Source organism: Didymosphaeria variabile (assembly GCF_027946475.1).
Source record: "Didymosphaeria variabile strain IMI 356815 chromosome Unknown scaffold_1, whole genome shotgun sequence".
In the NCBI taxonomy this organism is placed as follows: Eukaryota; Fungi; Ascomycota; class Dothideomycetes; order Pleosporales; family Didymosphaeriaceae; genus Didymosphaeria; species Didymosphaeria variabile.
In genome coordinates this window covers 4,223,697-4,242,347 of record NW_026611620.1, presented here as the reverse complement: position 1 = coordinate 4,242,347, position 18,651 = coordinate 4,223,697, and the positions used below count along the sequence as shown (strand labels likewise).

The following is an 18,651-nucleotide window of genomic DNA, read 5'->3' as shown; positions in this document are numbered from 1 at the left end:
TTTGCAACCCAAGTCAACTGGACAACCCGGACGCCAGGATTAGTGCAGTCACGGATGTCATGGACCTTCTAAATCTGCCATTGAGGTCGAGAACTCGATACGTGCGTCAAGTTCAATTTTGGAGAGGCGCATCAGTGCCCAGGTGGCCTCCGCCTCATGCCCAATATCAGAATTTCGCGGTGCTGCGAGACAGGAATATATAGCATTGAAACTCGAAGAAGATCAATAGAGTCCCAGACTTGTACAGCCATCTAGATCGGATGGTGATAGGTCAGTTACCAGATGCTTCACTTTTACAAAACGACAACGGTGCGTGCGCATACATTCAACCAGAATAACTGGATACGTCACCTCGAGGTCGGGTCCGGTGAATGGAATATTCCGAACCGTGATCATGGCGCATTGGTGGTTGACTTTCTTTGCAGTCCGCTATATAAAACGCCCTCGTTCACCTGATTCCTGACGCTCAACTCGACCGCTGTCTCTGCACTATCGAATTAGCACCCACACGAAAGCAAAACAAACATGAGCAAGTTTCTCACCACTGTAAGCATCTCTCTGTATCCTCGATTGAGAGTCATGGCTTACCTTGAAAACTCAAGAGCGGTACGCGCAAGCATATCAAGTTGGAAAACAACTATTACTCCAAGGATACTCCTGACGTCCAAATCTCGAAAGTGTTGGAGGACCAAAAGAAAATGAACGGTGGCGGCAACCTGAAGAACTGGTCGCTGAGCGCTCGTAAGGAATTGGCAGGAGGGAAAAGCGCCGCCTTTCTCGTGCCCATATGTGAGTCGCACACCTGAAGGACTGAATTCATGGTTGCTGATTGCTGTACAGTCTCAAAGAACCATGAAGCTAAAACTTGGAGCTACGAGGCCCCGAAACTCGCCATGGTGGTTGCTTCGCCTGTTCTTCGAGACCATTTCGTGCAGAATCCCGAGTCAACCGAGTTTCATGCACTTAATTCCCATTTCAAGGCCAAGGCTATTGAAGCGATAGCGCACTGGCTACGAATTGCTATGACTGTGCCGGAGCTACGCAACATCCAGTTGTCGAAGATCTCCCCGACTATGAGCAACGCGGATCTCAAAGATTCTCTGGACTTGCGAGGTAAATGCATTCCCTTTCCCCTCTCCTCCACTCCGAAAGCGCTGACCGGCCTCAGTTGCTATGCAGCTACTTGGCATGAGCCAGTACATCGATCACTTTGCGTCGAAGTATCAGTCCACGCTGGTATATCCTGGACCATCCGCTGCGAATTCGAATGCCACCACTCTTCGAGTCCCACATACGGATGAGGCGCGCACTATACTTGACCACGCAGTCATGCCTGCCCAGAACGGTCGCGACGAGGTGGTAGATGCACTTGCGTATCACTTGGTTGTATTGAAGAAGAAGAAGATGTTGGGTGCTGAGTGGACCGCTTTCCTGGCAGACTTCACGAATCTTATGCTTAGCCATGCAATGAAGCTTGCAGAGGCCCGATTCACAGAGAAGGTCAAGAAGGAACGCAAGGAGCGGGAGAAGACCAAGAAGGACGGACGTCGGAGGGAGGCCGAAGGAGGCACCAAGAAGGACAAGATCACAGCTAGTGATGCCCTGAAGAACAGCAAGGGTGCCCACGAGGCGAAGCCGACTCTGTCGAAGAGCAGGACGACTAACCTCTTCGACCTCTTGTCAGAAGAGGACGAGTAGGTGGCAGAGGTTCTGGGCTGAACGAGATGGTGTACGTACTGGTAGGCCTGCAGAAGTTTTTGATCTGTTAAATTGCGTGAAATGCGTAAATTGCGCTGTGATAAAGTTTTTTATTTTCTTGTCATGGATGGGAGACACATTTGTGCGCTTAGTCTCGACCACGGGACTTCCGAATAGTTATAGCTTCAAGTTATAATCATTATCAGGTTCAATACTACGGGTGAGCGACGATGCGCCTTTATTTCAGGCGGCGATCCAGGCGTGCATGACGACTCTCTGACAGAAGGTTTATTGACAAGGCGCTCTTTTCAGTACTGGGCAAGAAATCCGTGTTGAGTATGAATGGAGTATCGAGACCCCCTAAAGTTCCTGGGATGAAGGGAATAGTAATTGCGCAACATGAGGGAGCTGAGTATATATTGAGCCTCTGGGGTGAGCTGAAGCAGAGTTACTGAGGGTTGCAGCGAAATGAGATACTCAATGATCGTCAGCTTCAGGTCTTTTGAAAGCCCCGCCAGCGAAGCCATTCGACCCTCACTCAATCGACGAGTCCGCACTCGCGTCGCGCCAGATAGATGGAAGGTGCGATCAAGCATGCGATGATTGGCGGATCATGAGCCAATCAAGCGTCTCATTCCGAAGAGGGCTTAGCGCATGGGGCGGAGCAGGGGCTTGTAAGGCAGCAACTACGCCTCGTTCCACTTTTCCTAAGCCAACATCCTAAAATCAACACGTCTGGACGAGCGTTGTGCTACTTCAGAAGTCAATTAGCAGTCGTAGGGCAATAGGATAGTACCACGTTGGTGTACACTTCAACAACAACACTTACACTACGCTTGCGTACTATCTCCCAGTAGGCCGCTCATCACTCTCAAATAATCACATCTCTTACGGCCGCACTCATGATGGCCAAACCCACACCCTGTACACACACCACCCTTCTCTTCGAGCCCTCCCCTTTCTCAGAACTAGCCGGCTTCGAGCGTCTCGATCCACGAGTCCGCATAGCAGCAACTACGAAATCCGGCCGCGCGCCTCCAGCAGCCAGAGACAAGTCTTCCACCAGCGCCTCCCTGGACAAACAAGCCCAAAAGGAAAGCCAAACATATCCCGGCCCCCTAGTCCTCCCTCACGATGCATTAAACTACGACCCTGACGGTGACGAGCCGGCGCAGTCGTTCCGGAGTTGGTTGCACGAGAAATGTAGGAATAAAGTGACGCCCGAGAGGCGGACACTGTATGTAGGTGCGCCGCCGAAGATCGACGAGAAAATGGCCTTTATGAAGGGTTGGACGACGCCAAACCTCGATTCTTCCGAGCCACCCAGCAAGAAACTGCGCACAGAGAAGGGGGCGAAGGCTCCAGCGCCCAATTCCTTGCAGAGCCCCAACGTCGATGAGACAGTCGCTTACCTTCGCGCTTTCTACCACGGTATGCACGTGGTGCCCCTTCCCATAGATCTGTGTTGGGTACCCTGGGAGCAAAGTGCGACCAAGAGTCGACCAGTACAAACCGTGAACGGCGTGCCGAAGTACGTCGCGCTTTCCTACGGCGAACTCGCAACGCGCGTGCGCGCCAGACCTGCACCAGACGACGCCTTCGCCGCGCAATTGAACCTCAATGATATCCTGGATGCAGCGATCGCGATGTTGCCGGCCGATGCATTCGCTATGGTGCTGTTGGTCGACCACGACATCTACGAGTCACCCAACGACGACTTTTGCGCCGGGCGCGCGTACGGAGGGAGCCGTGTCAGTGTTGTGCAAAGCGCGCGATATAATCCGCTGCTCGATTCCTACGCTGGCATAACGCAGGACCATGCTTGGCCGACATCTCACTGCAAAGCCTACATCGACTCGCTCTGCGCAGTAGAAGAGATGGAGGCGAAGCCCGCAACAGCCACCGAGACCCGTCTCAGCAAAAACGGACCAGTGCGTGCGGCCGTGAATGCCGTGTCAAAGCTGAAAGCATCAGATTCACGGGCCGATTTTGAAGCGCTGTGGTCGTCCCGGCTGCTCCGCACAGTGTCGCACGAACTCGGTCACTGCCTCTGTCTGGCGCACTGTTTCTACTTCGCCTGCATAATGCAATCTACCTCCTCCCTCCTAGAAGACACCCGCCAGCCACCGTACTTGTGTCCTGTCTGCGACGCAAAGATATCTCACACGATAGTCGTAGAGTTACAAGGAGGTACGGAAGACGACAGAAAGCGCTGGGTGCGCGAGCGCTATAGTGCATTGAAAGCCTTTTGTGAAAATGGTGACAGGAAGAAAATGACGCTATGGGCGGGCTTTGACGGTTGGTTAGGACATGTGCTGGAGACTACAGATGCATTGAACAGACAGTGAGAGTGCAACAGCCTGCAGTCAAGCAAATGTTCAGATGTCTCAGGGCATCCACGTCCCAGGGAACTGAAGAAGGAAACCCGGGAACACAGTATAATAACGCTACAATCGCTAAACAATGCAAAGCGTACTATCCACCATAACAACACAATAGGAGACCTGTCCAACCAAAGAAAAGACAATAGCACATGCTGGGAATTATACCATTCAACACCTCCTCATTCTCTTTAGCAACATCGTTACTGTTGAAGCATATCATTCAGTGTCGGATCCAGTGTCCTCGTCCCCAGCTTTGGCGTCCTTATCGATGTCCACTTCTGGTAAGTCTGACACCTCTGGCAGATCAACGATGATCGGAGCGCCAGTTACGCCAGCCGTTCCACGTCCAGTGATGTTCCTGATATACTCGTCCGTCTGAGCACCGAAGATTGTCTTCAAAAGTGTCGTGCCTTGGGCAACAAGCTTGTTGCCTTCCTCGACGAGGTGAGCACCCTGCTTGTGCATGCTAACGCTGTCGTCTACCAGACCGCTAGTGTCGCGGCAATGGACTGCGCGGTCTGCCGCGGTAGGTACGAGCGAAGTGTCGGGCACACCGGCGTCCTTGGGCTCCTTCGCGTCCGAAGGGATGTCATTGTGGGGGTCTGCCGCGAACTCTTCCATCGCAGCGAAATCTTCGAAAGAGGTAGCAGAGTCTCGAGGGCCGAAGAACGTCTCTAGAAGAGAATCACTCTGTGCCGTGAGTTCCTCACCCTCGTCAATGAGCATCTGAATAAGCGTCAGCGAATACGCTTGGTCCTCGAGGGATGTACATGGTATCAAGGGGGATGTAGGCTATAATGTCTCACCTTGCCTTGCTCTGTAAGCCTCTCGCTATTCCTCAATAGACGGTCATCGACCATTTCGCGCTTAGGAGAGCGAGGAAGAACGTCTCGGTCGGCGTCGGCCACGGTACTAGCAACGCCAATTTGGGTCAAGACGTCGTAGAGACTGGGTGCTGCGCAGCCTCCATTCGGTCCGCCTTCCACGTCCTGGCATTTAAAGATTCCATGGCACCTGGTCATTGTCAACACAAGTACAGGGGCACCAGCCAGTGCAGTATCATCAATCACCTCCTATATGGGGTCCAAACGTCGTCCTTGAATTGCTCGAGCGTATTCTGGTCCTTGCAGCGTGTGACTTGTCCGTTATTCGTGCTGCGACTTAGTGCTGGCCAGGGAAGCCACATCTTCCCGGAATGCGCATTGGGGTGCGCACAAAGTGCGAAGTCTGCCGCACCAACGAAGAAGTCGTTGCATTCGTATGGCGGAAGGCATACTCCGCGGGACTCCCAAGACCTGCCCATCCATTGATGAACTTCGCTCGCATTGGATTTAGTGCAACGTGTCCTGACTCGCAGTTGGCTAATGGGCTCGCGTTGTTTGACCGAGCTGTAGTTGGCCAAGGGCAACTTGTAGAGGTTGCCTTGCGGGCGGCACGCTCCGCGACCATCGTCGTCAACACAATAACCTGGTAAGGTACATTGGAAATGGCGGACCCAAGTGGTGCCGTTATGACGCTGCACCTCCCTAGGATCACCAGGGTTGCAACGAGTGTCGAACATGTTAAAATCAGGTGCGTGAGGATCGTAGGGGTCTTGGCGAGGTAGCTGGCTGTCACAAATTAGCCGCCAGACCCTTCTGAAGGTGATAAAGCGCATCGAAGATACAGCATTATGTTGTCCTGGAATAGGAAACTGCCCTGTCGGAAAGTCTTCACGCTATTGTCGGAAGGGGAGCTTACCGAGTCTGACCATGAGCCTCCATGAGATACGGACGGCCATTAACGTCACAAACAACGAACCCAGCACCTGTCTCGCGGCACGCCCCATGGTTGGGGCACTCTCCGTATGCGATGGTTTGGCCGCGGAAAAAAGCGATCACTCCTGATGGGTAGAGGGCGTCACATCGAGAGCCCCAGCCGTTTTGCGCCAGCGGATCATCTGGAGCTACCAGATCCGGTCGAGCGGCGCGCTTTGGAAAGTTCTGCGTGGGTGGACTTGGAATCACATACTTGTCGCGGTACTCTTCGCAAGCTGCATATTCCATGAACTGAAAGCAAGGCCCACTGCATTGGTAGAAGCGGAGCCACTGTTGCGCCGACGGATGGAGGTACTGGACGAACCTTTGAGTCTCGTCGAGGGGATCGCATCGGGTCTGTATGGGGGCTTGGGCCAAAACAATTTTCTGTTCAATCTGCGGGAGCTCACTGTCATCCTCCGCCTGTTCGACCTGCACGACCAGTCGCGGCGGGCCCCCGTCTACGCCACTGATAAGATCCACGGAGGGAACCAGGATCCGGTATGCATCATGGCAGTAAGCTTTACCCCTGAAATTGTGGCAACCGCTCGCGTACTCGCATGTATGGAAGTCTTGCCACTCATTAAAAAACTCGCTGAAGTACTGAACATGGTCCCTGATCTCGGGGTTGCACCGGGTCGGTGGTTGATCCTCCTCATCGCGTTGTAGAGTCGGCCACTGTATGATTCCTCCATTAGAGGCATGGCGTTTATCGGCAAGTGATCCTGTACAGTCAGTATGCTACATGTACTGAAATGCAGGGCGGACTCACGGGAGGTCAACGGATAGGCCAAGGACTGGACAGCCTGGCAGCCGCCCTGGCCTCGGTGTTCAACACAGGTAGCCTTCGCCGTGCATGCGTAGATATCCTTCCATTGTTTGCCGTCGAGGTACTGAACGGTTCGTCCGTTGGGGCTGCAGCGTGTAGTGCCGTTAAGGTATGGCCCGAGTGGCTTTGGAGAGTCAAGCGCGTGCACCGAATCAGCGAAGTGACAAGTCTTTGGGTCCTTATAAGCATCCGGGCATTTAAAGGCCCAGAGGTAGCTTCGACCAGGGATGGTGAAGTCGTGCCCTCCTGCCCTGCAGGCACCGCTACCAAGGATATCGGAGCAAGCGGTGCCTGGGGGACACTTGTAGTGATGAATCCAACGCTTGTCACTAAATTTTTCGACCAGATCGAAGCTGGTAAGGCTGCAGCGCGTGTGGATACCTTTCCGGTCCGGTATGTTCAGCCCATCTGGAGACTTTCGTGGGGACAAACCTGCGTGAGCGGAACCGGTCGCAGTGTCAGGACTGGATCCGATGGAGCGTTTGTTCGGATGATCTTTATAGTAACCGCAGTGATCGGAATCATCGCAGCCGATGTGCCAGTCGCCATCGGTCGTGGGAGCTTCCTCGCCCTCCTCGTAGCCGAATTTGCAGCGCTCATCGGTCGGTTCCCAGGTACGTTCTTCACCATTGCAGATCCAGTAGATAGGATCACCTGTAATAGTGTTTGGGGCACATTTCTTATGAGCATCCAGTAGAGGCCCGCAGGTTTTACGCCAAGCAATGTCCCACACAGGCTTCTCCGATGCGTGAATGGATAGCACGCCGAAGCAGGTAATAGCGAGAACCGTGAAGAACATGGCCATATTCGATCTGGGAAACGTCAGCTTGGAGAAGTAGACAGCCAATGTCATCATACCTCTGTCTGGACGGCTCAGAACGGTCGGCAACACAGCGTAACAGGCGTGGGGAAGCAGAAAGGATATTCGGCCAAGACAGCCGGCGTGCACGCTGCAAAAGTCAGCATGGAAAAGAGGATGATGAGGGCCTAGCAAACCTGGCGGTGGAGGATATATGTGGTGGAGTCACTGGTGGTGTGATTGGAAGAAAAGAGAGAGAGGAGAGCAGAACGGACCCAGAGATGATTGTTTTGCGGGCTCAAGGCGGCTGCCGATGTCCCTGAACAGGGCAGCTGCTTGGAGTGCGCCTGTAGCCGTCGGAAAGAACGGTCGCTGCGTGAGCATTATCGAGTGAAGAACGCGCGTACGCATCGTTGAAGCGCACGAAGACTTCCCTCCACGTCTCCCTATATCGTAAGCACAATGAGGCCATGCGATACGCTGGTGCACCTCCTATGCTGATGTTTGCGCAGCGGACTCCAGAAAGTGTAGACGCTGGAAGAGTGCGATTTCCCTGCGTAAAGATACGGGCAAAGACATTTGTATTAGCCATTAGAATACGTCCTCGAATTATGGGCAGCCCATACGCCAGATTGAGCTTCCACAGATCGCAAATAACACAAACGGGGCGGCAATTAGCAGTGCAGGCGCAAGCCGGAGCGGAGCCACAAGGGCGAGGCAAGGCGCGCATGTTGCGGTCACTGCATCCCTAGAACAGCCCGTATATTTCAAGAATGAAAAGCATATCGGAACGATGACTAAATTCGATTAGAAAAGTCCGAGTCGTTGCTGCTGTACTGAGCTGGGTGAAATAACGTGCGCGCACAGTCGAGGAGAGAAAGTCAATTGATCGCGTCCATCCGACCACGAGGCAGCGATGGGCGTGCGCCGGGTTAGCTACATCTCAAGGCCTTGCAGATACAATTAGCCTTGACGCATCGCAATTGGAGGTAAGAGAAGCAGCAAGTCGGGTGGCGTGAAAGGAAGACGCGTCGGCGCATCGGGTAAATGTATTGCCGAAACCCCGTCCTCAACCACGAGTACGACTACAGTTCAAGGCTACTTCATCTCATCGCAAGCTCGGAGCATCTCATTGCCTATACCTAATCGTTGCAAGACAGATGATCGACTCGTGAAACTTCACATGGTGGTTGACTCCGCGCGGCTCCTCTCGTGTCTGTTTGTCATCCTTTACTCTTCACGGTCACGCGTCCATTGTTTGGCATCAAACCCATGCCCGTAATTGACGGATGCTCTACCGTAAGCGAGCGTGACCAGTAGTATCACCTGACAGGTTCCCTCTCTTACGATCATTAAAAACTGCACGCTGCTGCAATTACTGGTCAAGCCTGTACATTCTTGTTACGTCGCACCTTACAACGGGACGAAGTCAGCGGGCTCGCAAGCATGCAAAAAGTTTATTTATATATACTTCTCTTTTCATCGCCTCTTGCATTCCTGTCTCCACGTGCTTTCGTGGTTGCCCTGTCGCGCCTTCCCTCCCTTTGCAGAGTCACGGAGCACCCGATTGGTCTGTGCCTGGCATGTCTCCTTCACTTCACCTTACACGTCGAGAGAATTATCGCCTCACGCACGCGCAACCGCCAAGCGAGCCGCCAGAACCGTTTGCACTTCACGCACTGGCCGCTCTTCTCTTCTCTGGCCATGCGCAGGTCTATATAACCCCACCCCGCCCCCCTGCAAGACCTTCCCTCCCTACACGGATTAGGAGTAAACCCGCCACAGAGACAGACTTCCACACCACCGAACGCGAACACAATCTGAGGTAAACATCATCCTGCGCGCTCACCACATCGCGCATTCCTGCACACACTCCCCTACACCTGATCCCTTCCACATTCCTCACTCAGGTATCTCAACGAACCCGAACTCCGCACCAGAATGTCTTCGAGCTCCGCCGCTTTCTGGGCCAAAAACGCGCACAAGATAGGCCAGTTGCGTGGAGTCCTGCCTCCGTCCCCTGACCAGGAGACCAAGCCCACCGAGCCTACGCCGGCTGAAGCCAGCGTGTCGAAGCAGTTCGGCAGCGGCCATGTCTTCAAGGTGAAAAAGGATTGCGGCACGAAGAGCCCTGAGTATCCATCAAGCGCATTCACATCGACGGCGACCACTTCTCCCTTGTCACCTAGCACTGCAACATCGTGGGCCGACTCGGTTGAAGAAGATGAGGCGCAAGCCGATGCCGACGCTGCTGCCGCTGCCGCTGCCGCTGGCCATGGCGCCGGTCGTAACTTCCAACCTATGCCCGGCACCGTGATCCAGCAGGCGAAGCGCATTCAAGAACTGGAGACCACGATCGTTCATCAAGCCAAGCGCATTGTGGATCTCGAAGGCGACGTGAAAGACAAGGACGCCAACATCGAGCATTTGACTGGCGCAATTGAAGAGAAGGAAGCGCACATCAGCCGACTGGAGGCCAACATAATCGATCGAGACACGCACATCGCGAATTTGACTAGTCAAGTGGATGAAGAAATCCGACGCACCAAGAAGCTCAGGGACGAGCTGCAGGAGAAGATGGTGCTCGTTCAAGACTTGGAGTTACAGGTCGCAGAAACCATCAGTGTACCCGACTCGGGTTCGCTCACTGAAGTCGAAGAGGATGCAGAAGAAGAGTCGCTTTCAACCCCCGCGCGCGAGTCTCGCACCGTTCTCATGGCCGAAGCCTGCGAAGATATTGATGTTCCGGGGGACACAACCGCAGGCGCTATCGCTGCCGCACTGGAAGCACAGACGCCCATCAAGCCCGAGACTGCCACCTCATCTGAAGATGAGTTCCCGGCGCTCTCCCCTGTTGACTTCCCTGCACTCGGCTCACCCACACCAGTGCGTGATTTGAAGCGCTCACCATTTGTGACGGCGGACAACATCAAGAAGGTACCACCGCCCCCGCCAGCTCGTACCCTCAAGCTTGGCATCGATCCTTCAAAGTTCCAAAAGAAGTCTGTGGCAGGCCATGGAGGGCGATTCATGTTCGGATCCCGCCGGGCAAACGAGGGACCTCCAAAGATCGATACCTCTAAAGACATTCGAAAAATGTCTAAGGAAGAGCGCGAGCCTTTCGGGTACGGTCCAACTGTGCAGTTCATCATTGGAAATGACACTGTAGCGTCTCTTCCAAAGTACATGTTGATGCAAGTTTCTTCGAAGGCGTTCAACCACTGGACAGCCAATCCCACTGCCCTAACGATCAAGTTCGACGCTGGTTCCATGACCAAAGAGGCACTCAACATCCATTTGGAGTGGATCACCATGCACACCCACTGCAGTCGTGTGTACAGCGTGTCTCTGAAGCCGGAGAATTCCGACCGTTACAACTTGGAGATCGTTCGCTGCGCCCGCGTGCTGGGACTCCACAGCATGTATATGGGTCACTTCACCCGTCTTTACTGCCAGAAAGTGCGCGACGGCCCCACTGACGAACTCATCGCTCTTATCGAAGAACTGGCCTACACTGATGACGAGCCGATCTTCGATTGCTTGGCCAACAACATGGCCATGCAGCACTCAAAGGCGAAAGCAGAGGATCTTCAAGACTGGAACATACATCTCGCCCGCCTTCCGAAGCTGGCTGCTAAGATCCAGGACATCCAGGCTCGGAAGAACTTCGCTCAGGGCAAGACCTACAGCAAGGGCAAGGTATGACTATTCGGCGCGCAAACCTGTAAAAGATTCGAGTGACGCTGACATACCGTAGAAGGCTTTGCCGCCGCAGAAGGCTGCCGAGGAAGTCGCCACAACGGCCGTGACAGCGGATATCGATCCTGACGCGGCGTGGCGCGCTGTAGGCCCGGCGTATGTCTGAATCTGTCGCCTGGCTACCAAGAATTTTAATTGGCGCGGAACATAAATACAGCTTCGGCTTGTGATACTTTTGTATGTAGTCAACCTTCTCGCCTCACCGATAGTTTCGTTCGCCATACCACGCATGCGGAGGCGACGGCTCATTCTTGACGACGAACATCCACAAGCGTTATGAGAAGAAGACAAGCGAAATCTGGTTTGGGCTGGCGAACATCATGCACATAGTGATCTTGTTCTCGTGTTTTGGCATCTCTGGAGTTCGGCGTATCTTTCCATTGACCCTGCCATGAGAGTGCATAAAGGAAAGGGCCTAGATCTGAGGAAGGATTTTTTCCTCCGTGGACGTGATCTTTTGCTACGCTGGTGGTCTAGCTTTCTGATAGTTTGCGATTTGCATGGGCGAACATGGAGGCTGAAGAAGTTGCGGATACCATAGCTTAACGCGATGAACACGTCGCAAGGATAATACATGACAGTTCGCATATCGAGATTTCCATATATACGTCATAGACCATTGTTCAAGCTTTCCTGAGGTGCTTGCCAGCCAGGAGATGAGGTTTGTACCGATCTGCTAGCTGCTGCGTCTCAAATCAACACTTTCCCGAACCGTGGAGATTCACCACGGTATGCGAACAAGTCTAAATCGTTCATCAAGGGTTATGAAGCAAACATCCGTCTCTCTTTACTTTGTTGCAGATGCAAAGAAGATCATTCGACATGACCGAATCCGAGCAAAGCATTCAGAAGTCGCGCATCGATTGCGCCCGCGCTATTCAGACTCTATGTGGCCTGTCGAGAACTTCTGACTGTGCTGTCGCCGTTACGCATCTTGAACTCAGGGGACATCGAGATCCGAGAACTTGTTGTCTTGCTACTTAGCTCCATACAAAATTTCTCACTGAGTCAGAACATGGTGTGCCCCGCATTGGTATCTCGATAGCCTTGAGGCGTAGTTGTTCCGTTTCCGAGCTACACTCGTCATCTTGGTTCATGCGTTTCTCGACAGGGGCCGCACCTCGATATTAGCGAATCTGAAATTAACGAACACGAACTAGCTTGCGTCATTCCAGTAGGTTCGGTCGCACTGCTACATGATCCCGCTGTGGGCCGCGGCTTACCACGCTTTCCGCGTGCTCCCGACGAGTAGTGTTTGGTTGCTGCCCAAATCAGGGCTCGGGTCACATAGCCCTGGCTGTACCCTGGGCCCGAGAAACCCAAGGTTACACAAGTAATCCGGCGTGCAGTTGACTCTTCAAATGGTGCAGTGCGTGCCGCGAGTACTCATGGTGACCAAATGTGCCTGTTAAGGCAGTATTCCGATGTGACATTCAAGCTAGTGACTATTGGTGCTCTCACAAAGACATTGCCCACAGCGCAAGATTCAGTTTGTAGAAGCGGAGAGATCCTGTCATCTAGAAGGCTTCATTGGCCATACTAACGTTGGTTCGTTGGTTAACAGCTACTAGTACTACATAAACATCTACTAGAGGGAAGTGACCAGTCGCTTGTCTATCAGCGGTAATATCGCTCCGCTTTTCCAGGGTTTGGATCTTGGGCCGTGGGACGATTGTTCATGGAAACAATGCTAATTTGATGACTCGATGGGAAAAGTTTGGAAAGAGCATGCCATGTCTTCTTGGTGGCCTATTCATCCTTGAAGGTGAGTCCAGCGCTAGCTCGAAGCTTGTTTCCACTGTGCTACCAAAACATCTATTAGGTTTGCGATTTGCCCTAAATTAGACTCGGGCCACTCGTTGGGCCCTGAGCACTATGGGTTAGTCAATCACCTCTCATGAGAGCTTCCTTAGGAGCGTAAAAACGTGGGAGTAAGTCATGCGAGCACACAATCCACTTCATAAAGTCCCCGCTGCCCGAGATTGTGGCTGTTTCACCGTTCATGCACTGTGCTCTGGCGGGAAACATGCGTGAACGGGCTTGGGCACTGCAACCTTCGCTACTCACTTTATGACGCGGAGTTCAACAAAACTAGAACTTACGTGCGACAAGCTCTGATAGACAATTGTAGATAAGCGGGTTCACCATGTATAAGAATGCGACCTGAGACCTCCAGCTTGATTCTCTTCATGATATACTAGTATAATCAAATTTTCTACTATTGTCTCAGTCCAACAACCAAGTACACTCACACACACGAGAGAAATCGAAGAAATGTCACCACAGAAGCAAGTCAAGGTGTGGGACGATGAGAAAACACAAGCCCTTGCCAAAATGGTCGAGAAGTACCAAGGACCTCTGGAGCAAAAGTTGAATTTCTTAGACGACCATTATAACTCTCAGGAACCCCTGCTCAACGAACACAACAACAAAAAGTTTAGTGACTTTGGTTTCAACCACCACACACTCTATTACCGCAAGCCGGAGAAATACTGGAATGAGGTCGGACTTCTCGTGCCCGACGACCTCGATTTGGAAGAAGAGGCTCCCATCCACGTATTCTTTCAAGGTGGCGGCTTCGTAAGTTGTATCTCGGATTTTTTGCACCTTGAACTAGTCTGATACGATGCAGTGGACTGGCGACTGGACGTGGTGTCCATGGTACCTGCAGGCATCCCTGCGACAAGCGAAAGCTCAACGTGCCGTTATCCTCGCCGTCAACTACCCCCGGTTCCCACTTGCCGACATCAACGACATCACGCGGGCTATCGATGACTTTTGGGACTATTTTTACAGCACCGACATGATCAATGGCTACAAAGCTTGTATAGGGAAACTCGCGCTCGATAAAGAAAAGCTACTCATATCAGGAGAAAGTGCTGGTGGTTATGCAGCAGCATACTCGGTCATACGACCGCATGAGAAGCTCAAAGTCAACGCACTGTTCCTCCGTTATCCAATGCTTCGTCACTATGAGCGTGTTGATAGTTGGAAAGAGCAACTAGGCTACATGGGCCGGACAGTGAATGATAAGAAATATATAGAGAAGAAGGTCAATGAGTTGTGGGAAATGGTCCAGACCATACGTAAAGAGATGAAGGATCATGGACTGCTCGGTCGAAGCGATGATGGCATCTTTGCCGATATCCTCAAACGACGCGTTCCGCCCTACGGCATGTTAGGGGCTTTCGCCAGCTCGTGGTGTGGAACGTGGAGCAACTATTTCGGAAAGACAACTAAGGATGAGCGGTTGCCAGACATCCTGACCCAGTTAGAGCAGATGAAAGACAACAGCCAAGTGTCTGGGCTAAAAAAGGTGCCTGCTCTATTCATTTATCACGGAAAAGACGACACCAATGTGTCTCCTGAGGTGTCTGTAACCTTCAAGCAACAGTGGGAGAGGTTGTTCGAGAATGTGAAAGGTCTAAAAATCAATTTTAAGATGCCAGAAGGTCCGCACGGGTTCGATTACTTGCTCGACGACGAGTTCATGAGAGACTTCATCAAAGACATGACGGAGGCTTGGATTTCTGTGTGAGAAGTGATCCTCTGGTGCATATCAGAGATCACTGACCACTTGTATTGATTATCATAACTCTCAATGTACCTAGGTATCTATGTTAACCATACTGTGTGCATGGGTTTGGGTGGCCAGGTCTTTGACCTGTTTCATGGCTGTGAAGACTGATGCCTGAAAAGATGACGTAGTATGAGATCCAACACACACGTTGAGTATCTTGTTCACGGATACGTTCGCGTTCGTATCGCGTGGGTGCTCTAACGTACGTAAATCACAGCCACCCATTTCTTGCTGCACACTCAGCACTCGCTCAAGCAGTGCGCCCCTCAACCTCGAACATGGCTTGCCGCAACGATAATATGCCGGCACATCCATCCCAATCGCCATCTAGGCTCGCTACAGAGTCACAGATTCTCGACATAGACGCCAGCGACAAGACCACGAGCGTCCTCAATTCGCGCTCTAAGCGCACACCGCTTCTACGAGAATCATGTTCCATTCGGAAATCCCTTAGGAAACGCGGCAAAGCAACTTTACGACCACATTATCCTTCTCGTTGTGGATTGGTTTCGCACTGGTGCGCGGTACTTCTCTCAGATTTGCAAACAACAATTGGAACGCAACTATATGAGCTGCAACTATGAGGAGGAAAGGAAACCAAGCCACTGTACTTTCCGAGGGGTTCCTGCGGACGCTGTGCGTTACTGTGGTGACGATGCAGTTGAGGATCTACTATGGCTTTATCGCATCTGCACAGACAGCTTGGACCCCCAGGAGTACGATGAGTGGTTGCAAGTTGTTATATGCTCAGATAATCCTTGGATGGCTAAGCTTATCTTCGATGTTAACCCTGACACGACATCTGGATTTACGACACAACAGGGTCTTCCGACTGGTCCTTTGAGAGGGCTCGGGCACTTGCAATCGCAGAAGCCTGCGAACGTAACCATGTGGATCTTCTCAAAGCATTCGTCGGTAACCCTCTGATTGGTCCTTACCATTTTTGGGAAGAAGCCCTGATACATTTCCGCGTATACTATCAATTGAACCCATTAGACATAGCTACAAAGTACGGTTCACTAGAAGCCGTCGTGGTTCTCTTGGATGCCGGAGCCTTAGTCGATGGTCCCAGAATACCCGTAAGGGCGTCACAACAGGAAAATGGCAACATTGAAGACACCTATACTCCCTACCGTCACAAGTGCCCGCTCGAACACGCTGTCAGATCAGGATACTTAAACATGGTACAGTATCTCATTATGCGAGGCGCAAACATACAAAAGGTACGTTGGGATGGGAATCGCTTCAGCGAGGCCGTATACGACGAGTTGGACACGATAAAGATGGTGAAATATAACGAGGATTGTCCTACTTATGACCTATGGTGCCGCAGCCAATGTCACTGTAGGTATATACGAACCGGTAACACCTAATGTCTCTCACCCATTCACGTCGCTAAGCCCCGTAGGTTAGTCATACGACCGCCATTGCGTTGCCTGTGCGTGGGCACTGGCGGGAACTCAAATTGGAAGCCAACGGGGCAGTCTGAGGAGATGGGCAGCACACAACATTTGCATTGGCCGTCACAATGTAAACTAGCAGACTTTCAGGAAGCGAACCATATGGTTCGTGTACAAATCATCCGATTCGGCGCGAAGCGGACCAGATGATCCACGCATATTGGTGCAATGAGCGATGGTAGGGTGGTCTTGGGTATTGTTACATGAATGAAATACATAGTTCTGGTGGGGTATTACGTTAGTTCTGGGTGTGCAAACGGAGCTTTGATTCTACTTCCCTCGCTCGTTGCTCTTACCAATAGCGTAGGTTGACCATATCCCCTAATTCAACCACTTTGATAAATCAAAGATTTGGATTAGGTTAAAGACGGGTTTCACTGTATTACGCTCGTGCCCCAAGCGTAATGTTAGCGCATGATATCGCACGAATATAAACCCCTCTTCACGACAGACGTCACTCTGCTTTTTCACCTCACCACGATCTCGTATTTCGACAACGAGCCTCACCCAACAACGAAGCATAGCAATCCACACCCTCCCCGACCGATAACATGAAGCTGTTGGATCTCCCACCGGAGATGTTCCAGCGGATCGTTCACACTCTCGTGCAGCAAGCGGGGCCGCACGGGGCCTGGCAGCTTCGCGGAGTCTGCCGTAAGTGACCCACCACAAGACGGAAAGAACCCTCGAGTCTGTTATTGAATGACATTTATGCATGCTAACTGTGGGAGGGACCTTTGCCGCTGAGATAGAGTATGACATTTTCGCAATGCAGACACAGGACGCATTTACTTCGGATGTAAGCCTGCTGCTCATGCGCAATAACCTTTGGCGCTATCTCTTCTATCGCACCAAGTCTATCCTCGATGCAGATGCAGCCGTGCCGGACATCATTAACGCTATGATCACCTACCTCCAAGAGTATGGATCCGAGGGCTCCGATCAAACCTCCGACCAGCTGCGCGAGGCTCTGTGCAAGGCAGTCGGCCGTAATGTGTCAATGAAGGATCTGGGATTCGACTTGGGTCGTTGGCTTTATTCTGAATCCAAGCTCGAGACCTCTCGAGGGATGGAATATCCAGACCCGATTAGGCTACCTGAAAAGGATGAGCTTATGCTTCCTCACTACAAACTCGCTATGGCCGCAGCAACGGGGAACATGGCGCTCTTGAATAATGTCCTGTCTGAAGACAACCGCGTGGATCCATTCAAGGTTTCAATCTTCGGCAATGCGGTCACGAACTCATTCGCATTCAACCAGCCGCTTATCTTCGATGCAATTGCGACTTACTTAGAGGGATTGCATTCAGAATTGAAGAAGGTTCTGCATATCTACACCTTTCTCTGGGAAAAGCATCTGAAAGAGGCAATGAGGACGGCCAGCCAATCTTGGGTGCGACGAATCATGAATCTCGTCCGGAAGCCCTACATGAGGTACTCTTCGGGAAACTTCCAGAATCTGTTGTATCGAGCTATCAAAGATTGCAGCAGCGAAATCGCCATCACCTTCCTTGACGCTTCGAACACTAGGTCAATCTATTTGCGTTTGGATGCCTACGTGTTCAAGCACGCCTGCAAGCACCACAGTACTGACGTCGTGATGCGTCTCCTCAACATCCCGTCCCATGGCGCCAACTCCCTCTGGCGCAACTCTTCTCCCCTGACCATCGCTATCAATTATGGTACAGCAAATACCGTCGCTGCGATTCTGGGTGCCGGAGCAGTGGTCGACGGCATTGCAAGCCGGCTGTATCAAGATGGAAGCAGGTTCCGAACTAAGGTCATACCCATCGAAGAGGCAATGAAGCGAGGCCGCCTGGACATCGTCCAGACCTTGCTCAACCGCGGTGCTAAAGTTGGAGACTTGGAGGTGGCGAACAGGAAGAAGGCTGTTTACAACTTGCTTCGCGACGCCAAGATGAAAGAGACAGGCAAGCATGTCCCCACCTACTCGGAGAAATACAGCAAGTTCAAGACACAAGTTCCGGCCCCTAAAGATCGATCCCAGCGTAGTCCGGCCCCTAACCCGTCTCGTCAAGGGTCCGATCTGAATATCTGAGCCTCATTCTCGCGCCTATGAGTGCGGCTCCAGCAGCAGCACCGAGATCCTGTGATCACTTGGCTTTGAAATGGTTTTCGGACTGGCTTCAAGATATGGTAGCAAAGAGCGAAGGCATACGGTATAAGCAGGGTGAGATTCTCTGAGGGTTTCCCTGATTTCATTGTTCATTCTGCCCTTTCCCCTAATGGTTTGTGTCCCTTTTTTGGTCTTCCCTGTTGCGTTTTTCCCTTAATCCCCTTTGCCCTACTGTGGTTTGCCCCTATTTGGTTTTCATCCGCGTACTG

At 52.1% G+C, this 18,651-nt stretch overlaps 6 protein-coding genes across 6 annotated transcripts; 5 read left to right on the top strand and 1 right to left on the bottom strand.

Annotated features, from left to right (window-relative positions):
• Positions 1–525: 525 nt before the first annotated feature.
• Positions 526–1,698, top strand: N0V89_001355 (uncharacterized protein; the record flags this gene model as incomplete). The annotated part of the gene is made up of 4 exons (XM_056210168.1): positions 526–546; positions 603–789; positions 841–1,113; positions 1,169–1,698. 4 exons carry the CDS (start codon positions 526–528, stop codon positions 1,696–1,698), a joined length of 1,011 nt encoding a protein of 336 aa, XP_056076990.1.
• Positions 1,699–2,600: 902 nt separating this feature from the next.
• On the top strand, positions 2,601–4,046 carry N0V89_001354 (uncharacterized protein; the record flags this gene model as incomplete). Its single annotated transcript, XM_056210167.1, has 1 exon — positions 2,601–4,046. The coding sequence occupies one exon, from the start codon at positions 2,601–2,603 to the stop codon at positions 4,044–4,046; it is 1,446 nt and encodes a 481-aa protein (XP_056076989.1).
• A 252-nt stretch (positions 4,047–4,298) lies between these two features.
• N0V89_001353 (uncharacterized protein) lies at positions 4,299–7,512 on the bottom strand (the record flags this gene model as incomplete). Its single annotated transcript, XM_056210166.1, has 5 exons — positions 4,299–4,808; positions 4,889–5,071; positions 5,578–5,692; positions 5,823–6,603; positions 6,651–7,512. The coding sequence occupies 5 exons, from the start codon at positions 7,510–7,512 to the stop codon at positions 4,299–4,301; spliced, it is 2,451 nt and encodes an 816-aa protein (XP_056076988.1).
• Positions 7,513–9,447: 1,935 nt separating this feature from the next.
• On the top strand, positions 9,448–11,371 carry N0V89_001352 (uncharacterized protein; the record flags this gene model as incomplete). The annotated part of the gene is made up of 2 exons (XM_056210165.1): positions 9,448–11,205; positions 11,264–11,371. The coding sequence occupies 2 exons, from the start codon at positions 9,448–9,450 to the stop codon at positions 11,369–11,371; spliced, it is 1,866 nt and encodes a 621-aa protein (XP_056076987.1).
• Positions 11,372–13,539: 2,168 nt separating this feature from the next.
• N0V89_001351 (uncharacterized protein) lies at positions 13,540–14,803 on the top strand (the record flags this gene model as incomplete). Its single annotated transcript, XM_056210164.1, has 2 exons — positions 13,540–13,845; positions 13,898–14,803. The coding sequence occupies 2 exons, from the start codon at positions 13,540–13,542 to the stop codon at positions 14,801–14,803; spliced, it is 1,212 nt and encodes a 403-aa protein (XP_056076986.1).
• Positions 14,804–17,074: 2,271 nt separating this feature from the next.
• On the top strand, positions 17,075–18,364 carry N0V89_001350 (uncharacterized protein; the record flags this gene model as incomplete). Its single annotated transcript, XM_056210163.1, has 1 exon — positions 17,075–18,364. One exon carries the CDS (start codon positions 17,075–17,077, stop codon positions 18,362–18,364), a length of 1,290 nt encoding a protein of 429 aa, XP_056076985.1.
• Between the last annotated feature and the right edge of the window lie 287 nt (positions 18,365–18,651).